This window comes from Macaca fascicularis, chromosome 5 (genome assembly GCF_037993035.2).
Source record: "Macaca fascicularis isolate 582-1 chromosome 5, T2T-MFA8v1.1".
Classification (NCBI taxonomy): Eukaryota; Metazoa; Chordata; class Mammalia; order Primates; family Cercopithecidae; genus Macaca; species Macaca fascicularis.
This window is the reverse complement of record NC_088379.1, coordinates 81,908,946-81,936,211: the sequence shown is the minus strand read 5'-3', so window position 1 is coordinate 81,936,211 and position 27,266 is coordinate 81,908,946. Positions and strand designations below refer to the sequence as shown.

General features: G+C 40.7%; 2 protein-coding genes across 2 annotated transcripts in view; both read right to left on the bottom strand.

The window, feature by feature from the left end:
• Nucleotides 1-4,422: 4,422 nt before the first annotated feature.
• On the bottom strand, nucleotides 4,423-4,680 carry LOC123573513 (large ribosomal subunit protein eL43-like). Its single transcript, XM_045391947.2, has one exon. It carries the CDS (start codon nucleotides 4,678-4,680, stop codon nucleotides 4,423-4,425), a length of 258 nt encoding a protein of 85 aa, XP_045247882.2.
• An 8,079-nt stretch (nucleotides 4,681-12,759) lies between these two features.
• The window catches only part of LRRC66 (leucine rich repeat containing 66), a 30,938-nt gene continuing 16,431 nt past the window's right edge, over nucleotides 12,760-27,266 (bottom strand). Inside the window, exons 3-4 of the mRNA XM_065545214.2 lie at nucleotides 16,861-17,050; nucleotides 12,760-15,307 (exon numbers count right to left, since the gene is read on the bottom strand). Of these exons, the coding sequence (XP_065401286.1) occupies nucleotides 13,701-15,307; nucleotides 16,861-17,050 (1,797 nt within the window). The 3' untranslated portion in view covers nucleotides 12,760-13,700. The remainder of the gene's footprint in view (nucleotides 15,308-16,860; nucleotides 17,051-27,266) is intronic.

Here is a 27,266-nt window from a genome sequence, read left to right as displayed (position 1 = left end):
GTAGCACCATCACTCACCCCTCCTCTTGGCTGGGAGTGGGAGCTTCCCTCTTCCCTGTGCAGGTCCTCGGTGGGCTGTCACTCCACTCCACCCTGCTTTTCCTCACTCTGCATGGGTCCCACCAACCACCTAGTCAGTCTCAGTGAGAGAACCTGGATATCTCATTTGAAGGCACAGGATTCATTAGCCATTTTTGTTCTTTTCCTGTTTACTTTTAATTTAGAAATAAACATTGTACATTTTTATCACATGCAGCATTATATTTTGAAATATATACATTGTGGAATAGCTAAATGAAGTTAATTAACATATGCAATACTTCACATACTTATCATTTTTTTTGTGGTGAGAACATGTAAAATCTATTCTCTCCGCAATTTTCAAAACTACAATACATTGTTGTTAACTATAGTCACCGTGTTGTGCAATATATCTCTTGAATTTTGTTCTCTAATCTAACTGAAATTTGTATCCTTTGACCAAGGTCTCCTTCACCCTACAACCACCCCATTCCCGAATCCATGCTAACCACCATTCTACTCTCTATTATGAATTCAACTTTTCTATGAGTTTTGGGTCTTATATGTAAGTCTTCAACTTTTTGGGATTCCACATACAAGTGAGATCATATAATATTTCCCCTTCTGTGCCTGGCTTGTTTAGCATCATGTCCTCCAGGTTCATCCATGTTGTCCCAAATGACAGGATTTTCTTCTTTTTATAGTATGAATAGTATTCTATGTTGTATTTTCTTTATCCACTCATTCATTGATGAATACTCAGGTTGATTCCATATCTTGGCTATTGTGAACAATGCCACAGTGAACATGGGAGTGCAGATATTTCTTCAACATATTGGTTTCATTTCCTTTGGATGTGTACCTAGTAGTGTGATTGCTGGATCACATGGTAATTCTATTTTTTATATTTTGAAAAACCTCCATACTATTTTCCTTAATGGCTCTACTAATTTACATTCCCACCAACAGTGTAAAAGGGTTCTCTTTTCTTCACATCTGCTCCAATGTTTGTTATCTTTCACTTTTTTATAACAGCCATTTTAACTTGTGTGAGGTGATAGCTTTTAATTTGGATTTCTCTGCTGATGAGCAATGCCGAGCATTTTTTCATAGACCTGTTAGCCATTTGTATGTCCTCTTTTGGGAAATGTCTATTCACATTTTTTGTCCATTTAAAAAATTGGGTTATTTGTTTTCTTGCTATTGAATTGTTTCAGCTCCTTACCTATTTTGGATATGAATCCATATTGTATTTTCTGCAAGTTGTTTATTCACTCTTGATTGTTTCCCTTGCTGTGTAGAAGCTTTTTAATTTGATATAATCTAATCTGTCTCTTTTTGCTTTAGTTGACAGTGCTTTTGGGGTCATATTAAAAAAATCACTGTCAAGATCAATGTCATGACGTTTTTCCTCTATATTTTCTTATAGTAGTTTTATAGTTTGGGGGTCTTATATCTAAGTCTTTAATATGTTTTGAGTTGATTTTTGTATATGGTAGGAGATAAGGGTCTAATTCATTCTTCTATAAGTGACTATCTGATTGTCCCAACACTATTTATTGAAGAGACTGTCATTTGCCCACTGTGTTTTCTTGGCATCTTTGTTGAAAATCAACTAACCATAAATGTGTGCATTTATTTCTGGGCTCTATTCTGCTTCATTAGCCCATATGTCTGTTTTTATGCTAGTACCACATTATTACTATTATTATTATTTCTCAAGATTGCTTTGACTATTCAGAGTTATTTGTGAGTCCATCACATTTTAGGATTGTTTTCTGTTTCTGTGAAAAATGTCCTTGGAATTTTGATACGGATTCCATTGACTGTAAATTGCTTTGAGTAGTATGGACATTTTAACAATATTAATTCTTCTAGTCCATGAATATGGAATATCTTGAGACCATGAACAGGGTCTCTCTCTGTCACCCAGGCTGGGTTGCAGTGGTGGGATTGCCCCTCACTATAACCTTGTACTCCTGGACTTAAATAATCCTCCCACCTCAGCCTCCTGAGTATCTAGGACTACAGATGCATGCCACCATGCCTGGCTAATGAAGTCATCTTTTAAAATAAAATGTCTGGCATACAGGCTGGAACGTATGGGACAATTGGAGCAAGTTGGCAATCTCTGTCTTCATGTGGTTTCTCCACGTGACTAAATTGGGCTTCCTCATATATGGTGGACTTAGGGCCTGGTGACTGGCTTCATCCAGAATGAGCATTTCAAGACACCCGGGTGGAAGCTGCAAAGCTTCTTATGACAATCTCAGAAGTGCTGAAGTATCACTTTCTCTGAACTCTATTGGTTAAAGCAGTAACAGGTCATTCCTCACAGAAATAGAAAAAAAATTAAAAATTAATATCTAAACCACAAAAAGACCTTGAATAGCCAAAGAAATCCTGGACAAAAATAATAAAGTTGGAAGCATCACACTAGCTCACTTCAAAAAAGTGACTACAAAAAAGCTTTGTAGTCAAAGCTATAATAGTCAAAACATCATAATACAATCATAAAAGCAGACACATAAGCCAGTAGAACAGAATAGAAAACCAAGAAATAAACCTACATATGTACAACCAACTGATTTGAGACAGAAGGGCCAAGAACATTCACTGGGGAAAGGAAAACCTCTTCAATAAATGATGCTGGGAAAACTGGATATTTATATGCAGAAAAATGAAGCTAGCCCTCTATCTCTCACCATATATGAAAATTAACCCAAAATGGATTAAGAATTAAATGACTACAAGACTTAAATGACTAGAAGAATGACTAGAAGAATTAAATGATTAGAAGAAAACATAGGAGAAATGCTTCAGAACATTGGCCTAGGCAAAGATTTCATGGAGAATATCTCAAAAACACAGGCAACAAAAGCAAAAATAGACAAATGAGATTATAACAAACTAAAAACCTTCTGCAAAGCAAAGGAAACAATCTACAGAGTGAATAGACAACTTGCAGAATGGGAGAAAATGCCTGCAAACTATTCATCCAACAAGGGATTAATATTTAGAATACACAAGGAACTCCAACAGCTCAAGAGCAAAACAACAAATAACATGATTAAAAGTGGGCAAATGAGCTGAATAGACATCTTTAGAAATAAGAAATACAAATGGCTAACAGATATATAAAAAATACTCAACATCACTAATAATCAAGGAAATGCAAATCAAAGCCACAATGAGATATCATCTCATTCCAGTAACAATGGCTGATATCAAAAACACAAAAATAACAAATAATAGCAAGGATGTGGAGAAAGGGAAACTCTTATACACTGTTGATGGGAATATAAATTAGTACAGCCATTATGGACAGCAGTTGTAGAGGTGCCTCACAAAACTAAAATTAAGCTGAGTGCAGTGGTGTGTGCCCATAGTCTCAGTTACTCTGGAGGCCAAGGTGGGAAAATAGTTTGAGACCTTCAAGTTGGCAGTGTGCAGTGATCATGTGTGTGAATAGCCAATGCATTCCACCCTTGAGTCATGTGGCAACATAGTGAGAACCAATTCTTTAAAAAAATAACAAATAAAAAATAGAACTACAATATGATCCAGCAATCTCACTACTGGGTATATATCCAAAGGAAAGGAAATCAGTATGTTGAAGACATAGCTATACTTCCATGTTTATTAAAGCAGCGTTCACAATAACCAAGGTATGGAATCAACCTACATGTCCATCAACAGATGGATAAAGAAATTATGGGGACTGGGTGTGGTGGCTCATGCTATAATCCCAGTATTCTGAGAGATTGAGGCAGGAGAATCACTTGAGGCCAGGAATCCAAGATCAGCCTGGGCAAAAAAGTGAGACCCCATCTCTTCAAAAAGGTTTAAAAAATTAGCCAGGCCTGGTGGCATGATGTACTTGTAGTCCCAGCTACTTGGGAGGCTAAGCCTGGAGGATGGCTTGAGGCTAGGAGTTTGAGGCTGCAGTGAGCTATGATCATGCCACTGCACTGTAAAAAAAAGAAGTGAAAAGAAATTGTGGTACATATACACAATGGAATGCTATTTAGCCAGAAAAAATAACAAAAATGTCATTCATGGCAACATGGATGAGCTCGGAGGACATTGTGTTAAGTGAAATAATTCAAGCACACAAAAAAGATAAATACCACATGTTCTCACTCATATATGGAAGCTAAAATATTTGATTCATTGAAGTAGAGAGTAGAATGGTGGTTCCTAGAAGTTGGGAAGGGTAGAGGATAGTGAGGGAATAGCTAAAGGTTGGTTAATGGAGGAAGAAGCTCTAATGTTCTATAGCACTATAGGAGGACTATAATTAACAATAATTTTATTTATTTATTTATTATGTAAATTAAGCCATTTATCATAGACTAGTGATGTCTCAAATTGTGGAGCTTCTATTGGTCTTCCAATTTCTTCAGTATTCTGATGGCAACTTTACCATGACAGTAGAAGTGGTGTTATAGGTCCGGGCACCACCAGCTACCATTTCCATGCAGGAACCACAGTGCCAGGTTCCCACAGTTTGTCTCTTTATCTTGATTTTGCCACAGAAGGAGCAAGTGTCCTTGGCATGCTGGTAAATTAAAATTTTCTTCACTATTTTCTGGAGGGAGGTACCATAGTGGGTCCTGTATTTATTGATAATTCTGACTTTCTTATTAGCTTTAATCATTTCACCACCAACTGGGTCTGAGCCCAGACAGCAACAACAATTTATTGTATATTTTCAAATAGCTAGAAGAGCAGATATTGAATATTCCCAAAACAACAACAAAAAATGTTTGAGATGACAGATATGTTAATTACCCTGATTTGATCATTGCACATTGTATACATGTATTGAAATATCACCCTGTACCCCATAAGTAATTATTATGTCAATTAAAATTAATAATAAAAGGGAAAAAAGCAGTCATAGGTCAGCTAAGATTGGAGGTGAAAGAATAACCTCCACCTCTCAATGTACCTTGTATGGTCAAAGACAGAGGTAATTCATGATTTCACAAATTCATGTGTTTCTAGAATATGATTAGTTCATATGTGTAGAGAGACTGATGTCTATGTAACCGAGAAGTCATGTTTGATCAGATCAGGTTTCTCCTGGGCAAGGGGAACCAGAAGAGCAGGAACAGAATCACAATTTTCAGCAGGAAAGGGAAAACACCACATCTCAGCTGCTGTTCTGGGACCAGGATTCTTTTAGCTGCATTTTAAGAAAATGAAAAATGACTGCCAGCACGAGGCTCTCTGGGGAGGCCCCCAGTGGTGTCCCAGCCTTGTGCCACTCTTGCTTGGTGCCTGTGCCCTGGGAGCCTCTGGTTTCGAGTTCCTTCAGTGTGCATTGTTCCAGCATCCCCAGCTCTGCTCTCACAAACCTGTGGTCAGTGTTTCCTCTCACTGGCTTAGGTGAATTTTTAGTCTCTACAGTTGTAGTCTCTAGCCATGCCCAGCTGCCTATCTGGAGCATCCAACCTACCAAGGATTGTTTTTCTTAGTGTTCTGGTTACAAAGTTGACTACATGTGGAGTGGTTTTCCCCACTTCATGTATCCCATAAGCTCCGTGACTTTTAGTGTTGATTTTGCAGAATGTGAGGCTTTTCAGTAATGTAAATTTTATATGATAGCAGAAAAGTCTGAACTATTTATTCACCATTCATATAAAGCACCAGCCCTTGGAGAGAAGCTGCTTCCATTCTTGGGGTAATATTCTAGACTGGTTTGGAACATTTTTTGCCACAAAGAAATGATGCTTTAGAAATCCTGGAGAAAGATATCAAAACCAACTTAAAGGAGAATCCTATTGGCCAAGTTCTGATAATTTAAGTATACAAAATAAAATAATTATAGTTAATTAAAATATGTTGGGTCATGGAAAGCCAGAGTCAACAGTATTTAAAGAAAAATGAGAGCTTTCTTTTAAAATAACACATGATATACTTGGATAGCATTTCTTCAAATGAGCAAAGATGTTATTAACTTTTAGTTGTATGAATAGTTCAGTATTGTAGATACACACATACACACACAAACACACACACACACACACAAGTGGACAAAATACATGTCAGCCAAAGACTAAAAAGATTTTATGCCCAGATATGGGACGTCCTTGTTCATTATGGCAACTGAGATACATTCATCATATGCTGAATTATTAAGACAATCTGCAAAGCCTTAAAATTCACCAACACTTCCATATCACCTAGAAATTATAGGTAGCAGTAAAACATTAAGGTAGGAATTTGAAAAAAATAAACTGGCTAAGATATTTGCAGAAACTAGACTCAGACAGAGGTCTTGTCCTCAAGCTGTCATGAACATGAGATTATCAGGCAACAGAAAGATGGGACTCGTCCCCTTACTCTTGAGTGGACAGGCTCATGAAAGCACTTGCTTTCTTAAGCCTGTGGCCTGCCACTTACATTTATTTGATGGCATATTAATCTAGTGTAAAGCACTAATCAAATTCATCAAACCTTTTCACTCATAAGATGTAAGAACCCTTTCTCCTCCTTCTACATTTATCTCCCTTGGATCTGAAGGTACTCAAATAAAACGTGTATCCTTGAGTGGAGTGGATTTTGTCTTTTAAACAGACAAATACATGGACATCTGCTTGCTGGCATTTATTTGCTGTTTTGTGATTCTAGCAGCTATTCCTGGTTACTCTTGGTTACTCCCTTGATTTTTTCCCCTTGTTGTGCATGGTCACCAAAAAGAACTGGACAAAGACTTCCCAGGAAGAAAGAGAGAATCTCAGGCCTCACACCCTGGACCACTGTAGAGGGATAGGGAAAAATTTTGTCCATCTAATCCCAAAATGACTTTATGGAACCTGAAGGGTTTTTAGGGAGGAACATTGAAAAGACAATTCATGTATGGCATTTGCTGCTCTTCAAGGAGAATAAGGTTTTAATGTTTCATATTTTGGGTTTGTGCCCAAAGGACCAAGACATATAATGGTTTTAGGAACATGTAAAGGTAAATTATACCAGAGATTTTCAAAAAGTATTTCTTGGACTAAAATATGCTGATGCAGAATTGTTAGGCTCATAAAAACGTGTTTGAGTTACTCTGATAAAGAAAAGGAAAGGGGGAATATGTTTTAATGAAAAAATTAAAAAGGAATATGTTTTAAAAGTCACTTATGTAATAACTAGAGACATAATTGAGACAAGTGAAACTAAAACAGAGGGGAAAACTGGGGTAAAGGGACTCTATAGAACTTAGGTAAAGTTTGAGGCAATTTGAGAGCAGAGTCCAAGGGTGAGACATTTTAAAAATCAGAAAGTGGAAGGCTTCAAATATCACTCACATCAAGTAATTTTAGCCAAGCTTATGGCAGGCATAGTGACAAGGATTTTTAAAATTTGTTTTTGCAAGAAACAAGAGGCTTGCTGAGAAATCTGCAACACCTACACTATAAACTGTGACATTTATGCCATGCTACCAGATGCTTCTTTTGGAAGTCTAAACAAAACAAACAAAAATAGTGGATGCTGTATATTCCTTTTTTCTCTGTGTTGATGGAATAGGAAGTAATTTTTCACCTTATGAAATACCTGCCAGCTCTGAGATGACTTTATGGACTCCACATTGGGAGTGAACTCTTTGCAAAACTGAATTTCACCTGAGTTGGAAGTTGGCCAATAGAAGAGTCTCTAGCAGATCTCAGTAAAGTCATGTGAAGCCTTGTTTCTTTTATAATACACAAAACGGTACAGTGGAGATCCCAGGGAAGAAGGAAGTGATAGATACTACTTGGGTGGAATGAGGTGAGAAAAACTCACGGAGGAAATAGTCCACAAACAGCTTATTCAAAGAAGAGCCTCTAACCATGCCCAGCTGCCTATCTGGAGCATCCAAACTACCAAGGATTGTTTTTCTTAGTGTTCTGGTTACAAAGTTGACTACATGTTGAGTGGTTTTCCCCACTTCATGTACCCCATTTGCCAGGCAGATGAGATGGGACTTGGTGGGGAGGCCAGAGGTACCACTCAGAAAGCAGGCAGCAATATAGGCCAAGACATAGTCGAATGATATATATAGTCTGGTGAGTTTGTAACTGTAAGCAGTTATACTTGGTGCACCGGCTTGAACTTTGGATGTTAGGAATGGGGCAAAGCACCATGAAATACAATCTGGGTGGTAAGCAGGGACAGATGCTAGATGTCCTTGTACACTGCACTAAAGTTTGCTCTTTCATTTATTTAATGAATGCATGTATTAAGGACCTACTCAGTTCCAAGTCTTGGGGAGACAGACACAATTTTTTTGTTTGTGTGGCACTTACAGTATTAAAGGGGCAGACAGACATTAAACCTAATTAAACTAATTATTTATTTTTACTTGTGATAAGCTCTCATGTAGGGAGGCCAATGCTGTGTAATGACAGAATTTGTAACAGGGAAATCTAACTTAGTGTGGGGTCTGAGATGTCGTCCCTGAGGAGACAACAATATGGCAGACACCTAAGTGGGAATGTGTCAGCTAAAGGAGTGCTTGTTTGTGAAAAAGTGCTTTGGGCGGAGCAACATGGACAGGAACGGGGAGATGGACAGGCATGTGTATAACCAAGTACCCCCTCTTTTCTAAGAGAAAAAGAATGGATTATGTTTTATTTTTTTCCTTCTTTTCTCTTCCCCCTTTTCCCTTGTTCCTCACTTCTTAGCTCTTTATAAATGAAATTATAACCTTTACCTTCCCTTCACCAGACACTTCCTACAGAGCAAACTTATCTATTATCTTGGTGCCAAGGTAATCTGGCAAAAGTAATGGCAAAAACTGCAATTACTTTTGCACCAGTCTAATAACTATGCACCAGAGAGGGAATTCTCCCACCAAGAGATGGCCTCAAGAGACAACAGTCAATTTACAACCTGAAGTGTTCTCGCAACAGAGCTCTCTCTCACCTGGAGTGGATCTCAAGACGGTGGCCACCTTACAACCTAGCTCTGCCCACGATGGTGCCAGCTTGGTATATACAGCACCAAAGTGAGTCATGCAGACCCTACACCTGCTTGCTCCCTCTCCTGCATGCCATTCATGCCAAGTCCCTGCTTAAAAGCCTCTGCTTTCTGCCCCAAAAGTGAAGCGATATCCTTAAAGGCAGGAATCTGTACTTCTTCCCCTAAGCTATGCTTTGGAATTAAGTCACTTTCTTTATGTCAGACTCAATCTTGTTAATTGGACTCTGCAGGTGGTGAGTGACTGAACCTCTTTCAGTTACATGTGGAGATTTAGGGAAACAAAAAAAACTATAGTCAATGGATGGTCTCTACTCAGGGAAGCCACATAATCATATTTGCATTTTAGAAACCACCCCCTGGCTGCAGTGTGAGGAATAGTAAACAGATGTAGGGCGGGAGGTGTGATGGTTAATTTTTATGTGCCTACTTGATGGGTAAGTGATGCCCAGATGGCTGGTAAAACATGGTTTCTGGGTGTGTCTGTGAAGGTGTTTCTGGAAGAGATTAGCATTTGAGTCAGCAGCCGAATAAAGATTGCTCTCACCTATGTGGGCAGGCAGCACCCAATCCATTGAGGGCCTAAACAGAACAAAAAGGTGGAGAAAAGAGGGCTTTGCTCTGTCTTCTTGAGCTGAGACATTATCTCCTCCTGCTCTTAGACATCAGCACTCCTGGTTCTCAGACATTTGGACTTAGACTGCAACTCACAACACTGGCTCTCCTGGTTCTCAAGTCTTTGGGCTTAAACTGGAACTCTACCATTGGCTTTCCTGGGCCTTGATCTTAGAGACAACAGATTGTGGAACCTCTCAGCCTCCATAATTACATGAGCCAATTCTTCATAATAAGTATTTTTCTATCTGTATGTATCCTATTGATTCTGTTTCTCTGGAGAATAATGACTAATACAGAAAATACAGAAAGCACTGTTACGATAGATCTCAGAGTGTCAAGGTGAAAGCTTGTCAAGGCAAAAGCTGTGGCAATGTGGACAGAGGGGATGGGATACGTTTGGAAGGTACTTAGGAGTTAGAATTGGCTGTAGTTAGTGACTAATGAGTTAGATAAGGGAAAGGAGGAGAGAGACATCAAAAGAATGACTCAAATTTCTGGAAGGAGCAGCCGGGTAGCTAGTGAGATGAGAACACAGAGGATCAGATTCTGTGAGTGGGGAGGGTTAGGGAGAGCTGACGGGTTTCGTTTTGTATACACTTAGTTTGAGGTGCCCATGGAGATAGCTAATAGACAACTGGATGTGAGTGTAAAGCTCCAGAAAGATTTCAAAGCTAAGAGTTATAGAAAGGGGAAATATCAACACTTAGCTAGTGGTTGAAGCCATGATGATTGATAGCTCACATGGAGAAAGTGAACTGAGTGAAAAGACCAGAGGACCAAAGACCAAGCCCTGAGAAACACACATATTTATGAGGTTAGTATAAGAAGAGGGGTCAGAAAAGGAGCCTGAGAAAGAATCACAGAGAGCCAGAAAAATTAGGAGGAAGTGTGCACTGGATATTCTGTTTGCCCCTCCAAATCCACTATCCTTCTCCATCCTGCTCTGTGGCCTGGAAGGCTGATTGCTGTGGACCACATCAATGCCTCTCTTGTCCTCTGGCTTCAAGAGTTCAGCCACTTGGGGTCATGGCCAGGAGATTGGAGAGTGAGAAGAGAAAGGCTGGGGTGATCACCTTCTGGCTTCCTTCTGCTGTAAATGGATTGTTACTGGCTATGGTCTGCCAAAGACCAGGGCTCCTGCTAGGCAACCTCATGGTTGCAACTTTGCCTTATCTCTACAGGTCTAAGGGTGTCAAGGCTGTCCCCTGCTGCTAGCCTATAGGTCCATCACCTTCCCTTGCTAGTTTACCTTAATCCTAGATCTTTGCAAATGATTCCTTCATTAAACTCTCTTCAGTCATCCCTGTTTCTTGTCATCTGTGTACTCCTGAGACCTCATCTTTACAGAGATGTATCACAAAAGCCACTGAAAATGAGTTTCAAGGTGGGAGTAGTCAACGGTGGTCAAAGAAGGAGCCTATACTTCTTCCTTAAGCTAAGCTTTGGGGAATGCTGAAGTGGTTTTCCTTGGTGAAGACTGAAGGGCCCATTGTATGTGGCAACTGGAGGTTGTTGGTGACCTTTACTGGCACAGGTCAAAAGAAAAGTGAGCCAAAGTCAGGCTGCAGTGTGCTGAAGAGCCCATGGCAAGTTGCTGACCATCACTTTGAGATACCTAGCTATGAGAGAAGAAGGTGGCATTTTGAGGGAGCTGCAGGGTGGCATTTTCTTTTAGTATCCAAGGGACTTGAGCAGGCTTATTCTGTGGGAAGAATACATTAGATAGGGGGAGGTTGGAAGAGCATGCAAGAGAAACATGAATGGACCCATGACCTTGGGTCATGAGAGGACACGAATGAGGGTAGGTGTGCACATAAGAAGTGCACATAGCTATGGAGTAGGTGAGTGAGGAGCTTCTTCCTAAATATTCTCAGTGAAAATTCAAGGACAGTGAAAGTTCAAAATAGCAATTGGGGAGAAATTGATAAGGGGCCCAGAAAAGGTCTAAAGGGTTTGCTGAAATAAATAAATGATTAATGTTACATGACATAGACCAGAATGTAGAATGTGCAGTTGAGTGACAATGTGATGAGATGAAGTCAGAAAGGTAGGGTGTGTCTAGATTATGGAATTTGGTTTTTATACAGGCAGTAGGAGTCATCAAAAATTTTTGAGCAGGATCATGATGGGTTAGATATAAGATTATTTAGGGGTGAATGAGGGTCAAGGAGAAGTACTAAAGGTCACAATAATCTAGGTAATAGACAAGGGATGTGCTTTATTTGGGGATTGAGAGCACATGTAACAAAGTTAAGAGTCATTGAGGAGTTAGATCTGGTTGGACTAGTGATGATGCCAACAGGTGGACTAGGGGGCTCTTAAGGCCCTTCCACAGAACCCCAACACCTTCAACCTTAGTCTACCCTAAATATACACTGTAAGTAAAAACAGTGTGTTTTCTATGCAAACAATGGTTTAACACAAATTGGCTAGCCCTCCTCCATATTATCAAGCCTAAATGTCCACCTGTATAGACATTCAGGAACTTCCACCACACAGAGCTTAGAGGCTGCTCAGATATAGAAAATGAAAAGGAGACAGATAAGTCAGAAATTTTAACTGGGTTTACTGGGTGGATGTTATGATACTGTTGACCAAGAAAGGGAATATGAGAGATTATATCTGTGAAAGAAAAAGATGAATTTGGCCAGACACAGTGGCTCATGCCTGTAATCCCTGCACTTTGACAGGCTGAAGCAGGAGGACTGCTTGAGCCCCAGAGTTCAAGACTAGTCTGGGCAATATAGGGAGATTTTGAGTCTATTACTATTTTGTAGAAAAAAACAACAATGAATTTTAGATGCTCAGATGACCTATATGAATTTGGGCAACTAGGGTTAAGAATGTGAGTCTGGAGCTTGGGAGGGAGGTAGGACTTGCCATGCAGGTCTGGCGTATCTGTGTAGAGCCGGTTGCTACACAGTGAGGTTCAAGGAGAAAGGAATCATAAAGAAAGACTAGGAATAAACAAACACCCTTGAGGAGTGCTGTCTTTAAGAGGGCAAGCAGAGGGGGGATATCAAGAAGGAAGATGAGAAAATATTGTGAAGCAGAGGATGAACAGAAGGACACAGCTCATGATGGCTAGAGTGTAGCAAGTCATGCCAAGGAAGGGCTAGGCAAGGATATGCCAGAGAATCTTTTTCTTTATAGAAATCATCAATTCTTTTCTTGAAAATTGATTTTTTAATTTACACTTCGTTCTAAAAAGTGGTCCCACTTCTCTTTTAACATAACTTATTTAAAAACATTTATAATTACTCAGGATTTTCTCAATTTTGCAGTTTCATGATCAGCCTCCAAAAAGTTGTGCTAGTGTGTGTTCAGAATTCATTAAAATCTATCCAGCATTTCCACTTAAGTGCTTCAATATGTATGAAAAAATGTCACTTGAATTCTCTTTGATGATAAAGTTGAACATCCTTGTCTTTGTCATCCTAAAGCTGTTCTTTTCAGAGAGCCAAATCCCATCAGATTGCTCCACGTCTGTATTTGAGAAGGAAATTAGAATCATTTTGTCTAACTGCAACAGATTATCTTCTGAATATTTATCCCAATCTATTGATGAAGTGCTCCTGTGTTCTTAGTGAACTGGTTTCATTTGGGAGCTCTTGTAATAATGGTGCATGGTTCTTGGAATGATCTCAAAATATTCCCCTCTTTCTCTTTCACACTGAAGAGCAGGTTCATCCCCACAGGATGTTAACAAGTATGTTTAGCTTATAACCCTTCTAGAATCATCCTCCTCAAGTGGGCCCACAAAACCCTCATTTGCATCAGTGTCCACCTGGTTGGAATTCATGTTTTCTCCTTCAGGATCTTGTTGTGAATGTTTTAGTTTTCCCCTGCCATGATCATTAAAGGAATATTGTTTAGAGCTGTGAATATTTCCTTAATGAAAGTTTCTTATTTTAAAATGTCTGAGTCTCTTTCATGGAAGGCAGCCTTATCAGGATCTGAGGGAACTTCAGCAGAACATGGTGGTGTTTGTTGTAAAACATCCACATTAGAAAATTCTAAGTCTCTAAGTGAGCAATGCCATTCTGCTGCCTTGGATTGAAAAGCTGTGTCATAATTATAAGTAAACATGCCCGGAATCTTATCCCCTCAGGGACTATTCCCCAGTGACCTGGGCCAGGGTGATGGGCCCTCAGATCTGTCAGTGTCAGAGGCATTTTCCAGATGAGTCTTGTACACACCAGAGTCTGGAGTGGAAATGAGAGATTTTTCAAAGTGATCTTCCTGATTCTTGCATTTCCCTGCAATTGTTTGGAAGGTGACATTGTCCTCAAGACTGTCTATAGCCGTCACATTGTCCTTGCTTGCCCCTGAGCTCTCATCCTGCAGGGGCTCCTCGTCAGGTGCTGCCTCTTCAGTCTTGCTCCTCGCACCTTCTGAACTTATGGAGCTCAGAGTGAACAGAGACCCCTCATCAGAGTCACAGTCACTCTCCAACTCACAGCAAGTGTCAGAAAGAGTGGATTTCTGCACTGGTTCCTTGTTAGCAGGAGTGATATCCAGGCCACCATCCCATCTTGGAGGAAAGACTGATGGATCCATGTCTCTTGGGTCACCGTGTGGAACCTCGCTGTAGTGGGCTGAAAGTGCTCCCTCAGCACTTGCCCCCGAGAGCCTTGGCTGCTGTATGCTCAGCAAATCAATGGATGAACTCACTTGCCTTTCCTTAGAAAATTCCATCTGCAAGTCCCAAAGTGACTGTTCGGTGCCCCCTCTTTCCTTACTGTCTCCAATCCTCTGTGCTTCTGCATGTGTTAGCATTTTACAGAGGGAAGCTGTCATTTCTCCGGAGAGGGACGGGTCTAATTCATTGGAATCATAACAGCTTGAGCCAGAGACAGCGTGAGAGGAGCCAGAGACAGCACGAGACGTGCCAGCTACAGAAGAGACGCCCACTGAATGTGCACTGAGAGACTCTTCCTGGGCCACAGTTTCATAAGTCCGTTCTCCAAGAACATCATTCCTATGGATGTGATCCTGTGTTGCTGACATTAGTTCATGGTTACCAGCATGTGGGTGTCTCTGGAGAATGGAATAGACTGCACTATCATTTCCACTTCCTGTCCCGGTGTTGTCCCTGCACTGTCCTGAGCTCTGCGGACTGCCAGGATCCTTCCTGCTGCTTCCCAGAGTTCTATCAGGAATTATGGTGGCATGTGAGTGTGGCTGTGTCACCCAGAAAGGGGTCTGGTTCTTGTAGAGGCTTAGATGAGGAAATGCTTGGCGCAGATGGGACTCTGGGTGTGGTGTGTGCCCCACAGCTTGGATGTCATCGTAAAAGCCCTCGTTTGAACACGCGTTGTCCAGGCTAGGGCTTTTGTTCTGGCACTTTTGTTGCCACAGTCTGTCAACATAAGGCCTTGTGAAAGCCCCCAGACAGAAGGCGACAAGGAATGTGATGAACACTGACAGGCACACTGCCAGAGCCAGGTCCTGGGGAGCATCCTCCTTTCTGCCGGCAGCCTGCACATCGCGGGTGCTTCTAACACTCCTTGGCAGCCATCTCTGCTTCTCCCTGAGACCAGAGCTGGTCCTTGCCTTCTTCCCCAGAGTGGAAACACCCATGTGCCTTCCTCCCTGGGGCCTCTCTGCTTTGCTCCTTATGAGGCTTTTCACGGGATGCAGATGAATGGGAGGAAGGCTGGTTTCCCTGGAAATCCTGCTCTGGGGAGTACCCCCATTGGCCTCCTCACTCCCTGAAAGTGGGATTAAAAAAATACACATTAAGCAAACATTGAAATAAGATTGCAGGGGCTTTTCTTCTTTCTTTTTTTCAGAATTGGGGTCTCTGTCACCCAGCATGGAGAGGGGTGGCACAATCATAACTCACTGAAGCCTCAGACTCCTGGGCTCAAGCGATCCTCCTACTTCAGCCCCCAGAGTAGCTGGGACTACAGGTGTGTGCCACCACGCCTGGGCTGCTTTTTTTTTATTTTCCATTTTACAGAGACAAGGGTTGTAACTACGTTGCCAAGGCTGGTCTCAAACTCTTGGCATCAAGCGATTCTTGTCCCTTGGCCTCCTGAACAGCTGGGACTACAGGTGTGAGCCACTGCCCCCAGCTCCAGATTCTAGGGGTTTCAGAAGCTTCTGTGAGTCCTCCTCAGTCCTTATCTAGCTACAAGTTAAAGTGTACATTACATCACGATCAGCAGTTTAAAAATATTATTCATTCATTCGTTTTTGTTTAATGCCAACAGCATGTTTATGGTTGTATGCATTTATACATGGCTATCAGGCTGAGGTCTGTTGCTGAGAGGTCCTGGAGGTTGTATGTACCTTAGGCTTCCTGCCTCACTGCTGCCTGTGGGAGGAAGAAGCCAGACTAGAGGGACAGCCACATGTACATGGCTTCTCCTTCCTCCATAATCTTACCTACTCCATGTACTAGTAAACAGCAAAAATATTCCATTTTCTTTATTGGTTCCTGACATTTTGCTCTCTACCCTCAGAATGTCAGTTGTGGAGTGAAACAAATGTAGCTGATGACATTAAGACTTCTCTCTGATCTTCATGAACTTCCTCTAAACCTGGTAGGCATGGCCATGTTCCTACTTGAATGGCAGTCCTGAATAGAACAGAATCTATGACTCATTTTTTTTCATGGACTTTTTTTTTTCTATATATGAGGTTGAGATTTAGCCAAGGTAGTTAATGTAAAAAAAAGCTTCCCAGAATGTTCAACCCCAGTAACATATTCCAGCACTTTGGGAGAGGGGCAAGGAACAAATTAAAGGAAAATATGCTTTTGTAATATGTGTGTGTGTTTTGTGTATGTAGAGGATCACACCTTTAGAATGTTAGCAAACATCTAAAATAATTATATTTCTAATTTTAAAAGTTCTTTCTTTAATAGGTTATTTGTTAGGAATTTGGATAAAACTGTGACATTAAATTTTACTCAATTTTTAATTCTTGTCTAATGCCAACAGCCTGTCTAGGGTTCTTGAGAATAAAGTTTGGTGTGTCAGAACAAAACTCTCTTCTAGTGGAATTCCTCCTTTTGACCAAATCCAATTGATGCTGAGTGAGTTGAACTGTGTTTCTTTGACCACATGAAGAAAATAATTGATGAACTGAGGAAAACAGTTATTTGGCACCAGTGATTTTTCTATGACACAGACTGACTAATGCCAAGGATCAGCACTTTTGCTTTCAGGGGGACTGTCATTATTTCAAATGAGACTAAAATGTTTATGTGCATTTTTCAGTATAAACGGAGCCTTTCAGAGAGACGTTACTGACTTACCTATACACCTGTTGCAAATGACATTCCACGTTTTCCTCCAGGATTCAGAAATAAAATTTTGAAAGACTGTCACACTATCATCACACTGCCAGTGATTATCAGCCAAGTCAACCACTAGATGGGGAAATTCTAAAGCTATGATCATCATTGGTAGGATGGTGGACAGATCATTGTTGCTGAGGTCTATGGCCTGTTTGAGAAGAAAGAAGTTTAGGATGGTCTGTGGATAAAGACATTTAGAGATAAAATAAATGAGTTATAGAAAAATACTGTTTATGTCTCTGTGGAGGCAATATGGATTTGACACTGGTTTACAAGTCACGGAATAGTGGGTTTTAAGTCTCTGTTCTACCCCTAAAAAGTTTACAAGTCTTGACAAATTGTTTACTTTCTATAAGCCTCCCTCCCAGGGTTGCTGGAAGCATTAAATGTATGTGAAAGCTTTAAGTATCATGCCTATATTTGATGCTTAATCATTTTCTCTTCCTTCTTTCCTGAGTGTAATTTGTATTGTTAAATAAAACCTAGATGCTCATGTTATCAAGGTCTAGAATTGGATACCAGGTCAAGAATTTCTAGAACTACACCAATCTTGAAAGCAGCAGAAAATACTGGATGATGAAAATGTAGAACACAGAACTGTGGTTGACCAGAAATCTTATTTATTTATTTTTTCTGGTAGAGATGAAATCTCACTATGTTGCTTAATTGGACTCAAATTCCTGGGCTCAAGTAATCCTCCCAAGGCCTTGGCCTCCCAAAATGCTGGAATTACAGGCATGCACCTGGCCTCAAAGAGAGGTCTTTTGAATCAAATATTATCTCAAGAGTAGTAATACATTTCTCTGCATCCGTGGCTATTTAGTACATGCAGTATGACTAATTTTTCTAGTCTGATCAGAAATCAAGGGGAAAGCGGAACAAGAAGGATCCAGTGTCTCTAGAAACAGAAAGCAGGATCTGTAGACGTTGGACACGACAGGAGCATGACATAGCAGGGAAAGCACAGTTAGGAGGAGCTTTGGCTGCCATTTGCAGAGCCCTGCTGGGTCCCAGATATGCCAGTAGGTACTTCACATACATGACCTCTGATCTTAACAATTTCTTCATTTTCACCTATTATACAGAGGAAGAAGCTAGGTTAAGTCACACAGTATATCCTACATAGACCCTAGCACCTAGTACACAGCAGGTACTGTGTAAACAACAGAAAGGAAGGAAGGAAGGAATGAAATGGTAGAGCTGAGATCTGATCTGGCTTCACAGTTGTGTGCCTTCCACTGCAGAACATACCCTCTTGGAGTCTGAGCCCCTGCAGCACTTGAGTGAAGGAAGGGCTGCGTTGAGGAGGCCTGAGGCAGAGGCACCAGAGTGGCTCATGAGGTTTGGGGAGAGGCAGGTGGTTATTAGGAGAAGAGAAAATCATAAAAATGAAAATACAGTCCTTGCTTTCAAAAAAGAGGATGATGAATAAAAGCTAGAAAGGCTGACTGTTATCAAGGCCAATTGTTTTATAGACACCTGGGAAAAATCAGCACTTACGTTTTGGGTTATGTAAATTCCTAAAGAAGGGCTTATTCAAGCAAATAATCAAACAATGCCACAAACAAGACCATTACATACAGAATCACAATTTTTTTGTGAATTTGGGTAGTAAGCGTGAATTTTCCATTAATGAATAGCCAAGCGGTGTTGACTCTCAAAAGAAGGTTGCCAGAAATTGGAGGTAGGAGACTGTGGGATTGGAAAGAAAAAATATTTGGCTTTAGCCTCATCTTGGTGAGGATCAGTAGCTTTCTTATATATCGCTTGACAACAGATTGAAATATTCTGATGTTTTTCAGGTAATTATTTTCTTTTAAGTGCATGTCTGCATTATTTTTTGTCCTAGCATCTTATTATATTACAAATAATGGAACCAAAAGCAAAACTGGAGGGAGGATAGAAAAATTAATAAAATGACTCAGGAGGAACAATTTCTGAGAGAGGAGTAAAACAGAATGGTACAATTTGGCTAAAGAAATACCCATCTACCAGCATTTGAAAGGGGTATACATTAAGGAAAGATTGGGAGAAACATATATAATATTGCTTCACAAATCACTGCATTTAAGAATGGGATAAGATTAGGAAAAGAAGTGCTAATTTGAAATGTCAGTGAAACTTATTTCATCCATCAAAGCATGGTGATGAATTTATGCTTGAAAAATCTATCTGGCTTCTGAAAAGATTTCCACATGGGAAATCACATAGAATAGTGCAAGTATTAAATTCATTGCCCAGAAGAAAACAACATCCATTTTGATATTCAGCATTTTTGGTACCAAATATGTTCATCATGTTCCAAAACCAGTTTTTAGAGATATTGCCAAACATGCAGAAGGGATATTAGAGGAGAAGAAATGGTATGATTCTAGGGCAGTTACAGTGCATTGAGAATTACAGCTGTATATAAAACATCCTCGAGGTTGATTTTTAGTCTGGCTGTGGCATCCATTACCTGTGAGCTGCAAAAGACTCATAGAGCACAATAAAATGCACAGGAAATACAACAGATGAAGGGCAAATTACATATACAAGGAGTATACAATATACTACCAATTAACTACCAAATTAGGTGGACCTTTCCATCTGTCCTCATGACTACTGTAGCAGACAGACTCTAGGATGGTCTCCAATGATCCTGCCTCCTTGGTGATCAGGCCCTTGAGTACTCTCCTCCCCTTGGGTGCAGGCAGGACCAGTGATTTGTTTCTAACGAACAGACTATGGAAAACAATGGAATGCCACTTCCATGATGACATTTATGAAGAATTATAACGTTCTTGCTAGCAGACTCTCTCCCTCACTGGCTCTGAAACAAGCTGCCACATTGTGAACCGCCCTATGGAGAGGCCCACATGGCATAGGACTGAAGGCAGGCTTTGTCCAACAGCCAGCAAGAAATTGAGCCCTTATTCCAGCAGCCCACAAGGAACTGAACCCTGCCGACGGCCACATGAACTTGGAAGAGAATCCTTTTCTAGCTGGGCTTTTCAGTTAGATGCTAGCCTTTGCCAGTGCTTTGATTGCAGCCTCTTGAGAGACCCTTAAGTGGAGACCCCAGGCAAGCCATGCCTGGATTCCTGTCTCATAGAAATTGTGAGATAATCTATGTGTGTGGTTTTAAGTTCGTAAGTTTGTAGTAATGTATTATGCAGCAATAGATAACTAATACTTCTATCCATGTCCATCACCAATTTATTCATTCCTTTGTTTATTTGATAAGTATTTTAAAATATGTGTTAGGTACCAGGCATATGCTAAGCATGGGAAAAGAAAACAGATACGATGTATGTCCTCAAAGAGCTTACCATAGGGTAGAAGGGTGTGAGGGCACAGGCATTAACAACTAATCATACCTAAAACTAAGTAATTTCAGCTGGGACAAGTGCAATGAGAGGAAATGTATAGCATATTATAAGTGTTTAGGAAGGGGAATTAATTTAATCTGGAGGCCCAGGGAAGGCCTCCATGAGGAAATAATATTTTAGCAAAACTGACAGGATTAACAGAAGTTGGCTCCAGGCAAAGGACCAGCAAGTGGGGAGGAGTTGAAGTGAAAACAGAGGCAGGAGTGCAGACAGCCAGGGAAGAGGCTTGAAAGGAGACTGGAGAGGCAGTCAGGGGTCAGGTCCTTGCAGTGAAATCTTGGAAGGGTTTTAACCAAGAAGTGGCAGAATCAGATTTCTATGTTAAAAGAGCAGGAGACAGTGGCCATTTTAAAATTTCTATACACAGACTACATTTATAAAGTGCTTACTGTATTCTAAGCACTGCTCTAAGCACTGTATATGTATTAAAACAATTCTCACAAAACTCTGAGAGGAACTAAATTATCTTCATTTTTCAGAAGAGAAAAGTGAAACACAGAGAGATTTGATAACTTGCTTAAGATACTGTGGCTGGAAAGTGGCTGAGGTTAAGTTTAAGTGCAGGCAGCTGGCTCAAGGCCACACTCCCCATCACTGCTTCACTAGTCTCCCTTCTGCAGAAGAGGGATTCCAGGAGCCATTCTGGTTGGAAGTGGGGAGTTGGAGGCTTATCTTGCAGCTATGCCTGAATAGCACTTTGCAGAACACTGGGAAAACCTGTTTTCTATGTTGGCCTTGCTTAATATGATAGCCACACCAATAGATGACTAACACACCTATCCATGTCCATCAGCCACTTATTCATTCCTTTGTTCATTTAACAAGTATTTAAACATATGTATCAGGTACCAGGCGTATGCTAAGCACTGGAAAACAAAACACATATCATATATGTACTCAAAGAGCTTAAATGTGGCTATCGAGCAATTAAAACAGGGGTGGTCCAAACTGGGATGTATGGTAAGTGCAAAATATCCACCAGGTTTTGAAGACTTACTATGAAAAGGGGATATGGGGGGGTGCACCCAAGATGGCCGAATAGGAACAGCTCCAGCCTGCAGCTCCCAGCGTGAGTGACACAGAAGACGGGTGATTTCTGCATTTTCAACTGAAGTACCGGGTTCATCTCACTGGGGCATGTCAGACAGTTGGCACTGCTCTGCGGCTGCAGCCCGACCAGCGAGAGCTGAAGCAGTGCGAGGCATCGCCTCACCTGGGAAGTGCAAGGGGGAAGGGAATTCCTTTTCCTAGCCAAAGGAAATTGAGACACACAACACCTGGAAAATCGGGTAACTCCCACCCTAATACTGTGCTTTACCAAGGGTCTTAGCAAACGGCACACCAGGAGATTATATCCCACACCTGGCAGGGAGGGTCCCACGCCCACAGGGCCTCCCTCATTGCTAGCACAGCAGTCTGAGATCTAACTGCAAGGCGGCACCGAGGCTGGAGGAGTGGTGCCCACCATTGCTGAGGCTTAAGTAGGTAAACAAAGCCACTAGGAAGCTCGAATTGGGTGGAGCCCACCACAGCTCAAGAAGGCTGGCCTGCCTCTGTAGACTCCTCCTCTGGGGACAGGTCATAGCTAAACAAAAAGCAGCAGAAACCTCGGCAGAGGTAAATGCCCCTGTCTGACAGCTTTGAAGAGAGCAGTGGATCTCCCAGCATGGAGGTTGAGATCTGAGAATGGACAGACTGTCTGCTCAAGTGGGTCCCTGACCCCTGAGTAGCCTAACTGGGAGACATCCCCCACTAGGTGCAGACCAACACCTCACATCTCACACAGTGGGGTACACCCCTGAGACGAAGCTTCCAGAGCAAGAATCAGACAGCAACACTCACTATTCAGCAATATTCTATCTTCTGCAGCCTCCGCTGTTGCTACCCAGGCAAACAGGGTCTGGAGTGGATCTCAAGCAAACTCCAACAGACCTACAGCTGAGGGTCCTGATTGTCAGAAGTAAAACTAACAAACAGAAAGGACACCCACACCAAAACCCCATCAGTACGTCACCATCATCAAAGACCAAAGGCAGATAAAACCACAAAGATGGGGAAAAAGCAGTGCAGAAAAGCTGGAAATTCAAAAAATCAGAGTGCATCTCCGCCTCCAAAGGAATGCAGCTCATCGCCAGCAACAGAACAAAGCTGGATGGAGAATGACTTTGACAAGTTGAGAGAAGAAGGCTTCAGTCAATAAAACTTCTCAGAGCTAAAGGAGGAACTATGTAACCAGTGCAAAGAAACTAAAAACCTTGAAAAAAGATTTGACCAATGGCTAACTAGAATAACCAATGTAGAGAAGTCCTTAAAACAATTGATAGAGATGAAAAACATAACACGAGAACTATGTGACAAATGCACAAGCTTCAGTAACCGACTCGAGCAACTGGAAGAAAGAGTATCAGCGATTGAAGATCAAATGAATGAAATGAAGTGAGAAGAGAAGTGTAGAGAAAAAAGAGTAAAAAGAAATGAACAAAGTCTCCAAAAAATATGGGATTATGTGCAAAGACCAAATCTATGTCTGATTGGGGTGCCTGAAAGTGACGGGGACAATGGAACCAAGTTGGAAAACATTCTGCAGGATATCATCCAGGAGAACTTCCCCAACCTAGTAAGGCAGGCCAACATTCAAATCCAGGAAATACAGAGAACGCCACAAAGATACTCCTCGAGAAGAGCAACTCCAAGACACATAATTGTCAGATTCACCAAAGTTGAAATAAAGGAAAAAATATTAAGGGCAGCCAGAGAGAAAGGTCGGGTTACCCACAAAGGGAAGCCCATCAGACTGACAGCAGAACTCTCGGCAGAAACTCTCCAAGCCAGAAGAGAGTGGGTGCCGATATTCAACATTCTTAAAGAAAAGAATTTTAAACCCAGAATTTCATCTCCAGCCAAACTAAGTTTCATAAGTGAAGGAGAAAAAATCCTTTACAGACAAGCAAATGCTTAGAGATTTTGTCACCACCAGGCCGGCCCTACAAGAGATCCTGAAGGAAGCACTAAACATGGAAAGGAACAACACATACCAGCCATTGCAAAAACATGTCGAAATGTACAGTTCATTGATGCTAGGAAGAAACTGCATCAACGAGCGAGCAAAGTAACCAGCTAATATCATAATGACAGGATCATGTTCACATATAACAATATTAATCTTAAATATAAATGGACTAAATGATCCAATTAAAAGACACAGGCTGGCAAATTGGATAAAGAGTCAAGACCCATCAGTTTGCTGTATTCAGGAGACCCATCTCACATGCAGAGACACACATAGACTCAAAATAAAGGGATGGAGGAAGATCTACCAAGCAAATGGAGAATAAAAAAAAGCAGGGGTTGCAATCCTAGTCTCTGATAAAACAGACTTTAAACCATCAAAGATCAAAAGAGACAAAGAAGGCCATTACATAATGGTAAAGGGATCAATTCATCAGGAAGAGCTACCTATCCTAAATATATATGCATACAATACAGGAGCACCCAGATTCATAAAGCAAGTCCTTAGAGACTTACAAAGAGACTTAGACTCCCATATAATAATAATGGGAGACTTTAACACCCCACTGTCAACATTAGATAGATCAATGAGAGAGAAAGTCAACAAGGATATCCAGGAATTGAACTCAACTCTGCACCAAGTGGACCTAATAGACTACTACAGAACTCTCCACCCCAAATCAACAGAATATACATTCTTCTCAGCACCACATTGCATTTATTCCAAAATTGACCACAGTTGGAAGTAAAGCACTCCTCCGCAAATGTAAAAGAACAGAAATTATAACAAACTGTCTCTCAGACCACAGTGCAATCAAACTAGAACTCAGCGCTAAGAAACTCAATCAAAACTGCTCAACTACATGGAAACTGAATAACCTGTTCCTGAATGACTACTGGGTACATAATGAAATGAAGGCAGAAATAAAGATGTTCTTTGAAACCAATGAGAACAAAGATACAATATACCAGAATCTCTGGGACACATTTAAAGCAGTGTGTAGAGGGAAATTTATAGCACTAAATGCCCACAAGAGAAAGCTGGAAAGATCTAAAATTGACACCCTAACATCACAGTTAAAAGAACTAGAGAAGCAAGAACAAACACATTCAAAAGCTAGCAGAAGGCAAAAAATAACTAAGATCGCAGCAGAACTGAAGGAGATAGAGACACAAAAAACCCTCCAAAAAATCAATGAATCCAGGCACTGGTGTTTTGAAAAGATCAACAAAATTGATAGACCCCTAGCAAGACTAATAAAAAGAAAAGAGAGAAGAATCAAATAGACGCAATAAAAAATGATAAAGGGGATATCGCCACCGACCCCACAGAAATACAAACTACCATCAGAGAATACTATAAACACCTCTACGCAAATAAACTAGAAAATCTAGAAGAAATGGATAATTTCCTGGACACTTACACTCTCCCAAGACTAAACCAGGAAGAAGTTGAATCCCTGAATGGACCTATAGCAGGCTCTGAAATTGAGGCAATAATTGATAGCCTACCAATGAAAAAAAATCCAGGACGAGACGGATTCACAGCTGAATTCCACCAGAGATACAAAGAGGAGTTGGTACCATTCCTTCTGAAACTATTCCAATCAATAGAAAAAGAGGGAATCCTCCCTAACTCATTTTACGAGGCTGACAGCATCCTGATACCAAAGCCTGACAGAAATACAGCAAAAAAAGAGAATTTTAGACCAATATCCCTGATGAACATCAATGCAAAAATCCTCATTAAAATACTGGCAAACCGAATCCAGCAGCACTTCAAAAAGCTTATCCACCACGATCAAGTGGGCTTCATCCCTGGGATGCAAGGCTGGGTCAATATATGCAAATCAGTAAATGTAATTCACCATATAAACAGAACTAAAGAGAAAAACCACATGATTATCTCAATAGATGCAGAAAAGGCCTTTGACAAAATTCAACATCCCTTCATGCTAAAAATTCTCAATAAATTCGGTATTGATGGAACGTATCTCAAAATAATAAGAGCTATTTATGACAAACCCACAGCCAATATCATACTGAATGGGCAAAAACTGGAAGCATTCCCTTTGAAAACTGGCATAAGACAGGGATGCCCTCTCTCACCACTCCTATTCAACATAGTGTTGGAAGTTCTGGCTAGGGCAATCAGGCAAGAGAAAGAAATCAAGGGTATTCAGTTAGGAAAAGAGGAAGTCAAATTGTCCCTGTTTGCAGATGACATGATTGTATATTTAGAAAACCCCATTGTCTCAGCCCAAAATCTCCTTAAGCTGATAAGCAGCTTCAGCAAAGTCTAAGGATACACAATTAATGTGCAAAAATCACAAGCATTCTTATACACCAGTAACAGAGAAACAGAGAGCCAAATCATGAATGAACTCCCATTCACAATTGCTTCAAAGAGAATAAAATACCTAGGAATCCAACTTACAAGGGATGTAAAGGACCTCTTCAAGGAGAACTACAAACCACTGCTCACTGAAATAGAGGAGGACACAAACAAATGGAAGAACATACCGTGCTCTTAGATAGGAAGAATCAATATTGTGAAAATGGCCACACTGCCCAAGGTAATTTATAGATTCAATGCCATCCCCATTAAGCTACCAATGACTTTCTTCACAGAATTGGAAAAAACTGCTTTAAAGTTCATATGGAACCAAAAAAGAGCCCGCATTACCAAGACAATCCTAAGCCAAAAGAACAAAGCTGGAGGCATCACGCTACCTGACTTCAAACTGTACTACAAGTCTACGGTAACCAAAACAGCATGCTACTGGTACCAAAACAGAGATATAGACGAATGAAACAGAACAGAGCCCTCAGAAATAATACCACACATCTACAGCCATCCGATCTTTGACAAACCTGACAAAAACAAGAAAAGGGGAAAGGATTCCCTATTTAATAAATGGTGCTGGGTAAATTGGCTAGCCATAAGTAGAAAGCTGAAACTGGATCCTTTCCTTACTCCTTATACGAAAATTAATTCAAGATCTATTAGAGACCTAAAACCATAAAAACCCTAGAATAAAACCTAGGTAACACCATTCAGGACATAGGCATGGGCAAGGACTTCATGTCCAAAACACCAAAAGCAACGGCAACAAAAGTCAAAATTGACAAATGGGATCTAATTAAACTAAAGAGCTTCTGCACAGCAAAAGAAACTACCATCACAGTGAACAGGCAACCTACAGAATGGGAGAAAATTTTTGCAATCTACTCATCTGACAAAGGGCTAATACCCAGAACCTATGAAGAACTCAATCAAATTTACAAGAAAACAACAAACAACCCCATCAAAAAGTGGGCAAAGGACATGAATAGACACTTTTCAAAAGAAGACATTCATACAGCCAACAGACATGTGAAAAAATGCTCATCATCACTGGCCATCAGAGAAATGCAAATCAAAACCACAATGAGATATCATCTCACACCAGTTAGAATGGCAATCATTAAAAAATCAGGAAACAACAGGTGCTGGAGAGGATGTGGAGAAATAGGAACACTTTTACACTGTTGGTGGGACTGTAAACTGTTAAACCATTGTGGAAAACAGTATGGCGATTCCTCAAGGATCTAGAACTAGAAATACCATTTAACCCAGCCATCCCATTACTGGGGATATACCCAAAGGATTATAAGTCATGCTGCTATAAAGACACATGCACACATATGTTTATCGTGGCACTATTCACAATAACAAAGACTTGGAATCAACCCAAATGCCCATCAGTGACAGACTGGATTAAGAAAATGTGGCACATATACACCATGGAATACTATGCAGCCATAAAAAAGGATGAGTTCCTGTCCTTTGTAGGGACATGGATGCAGCTGGAAACCATTAGTCTCAGCAAACTATCACAAGAACAGAAAACCAAACACCGCATGTTCTCACTCATAGGTGGGAATTGAACCATGAGATCACTTGGACACAGGAAGGGGAACATCACACACTGGGTCCTATTG

What these genes read in the sequence shown, in the direction of transcription:
- LOC123573513 (XM_045391947.2), bottom strand. Translation starts at nt 4,680, where the DNA reads ATGATTAAAGCTAATAAGAAAGTCAGAATTATCAATAAATACAGGACC.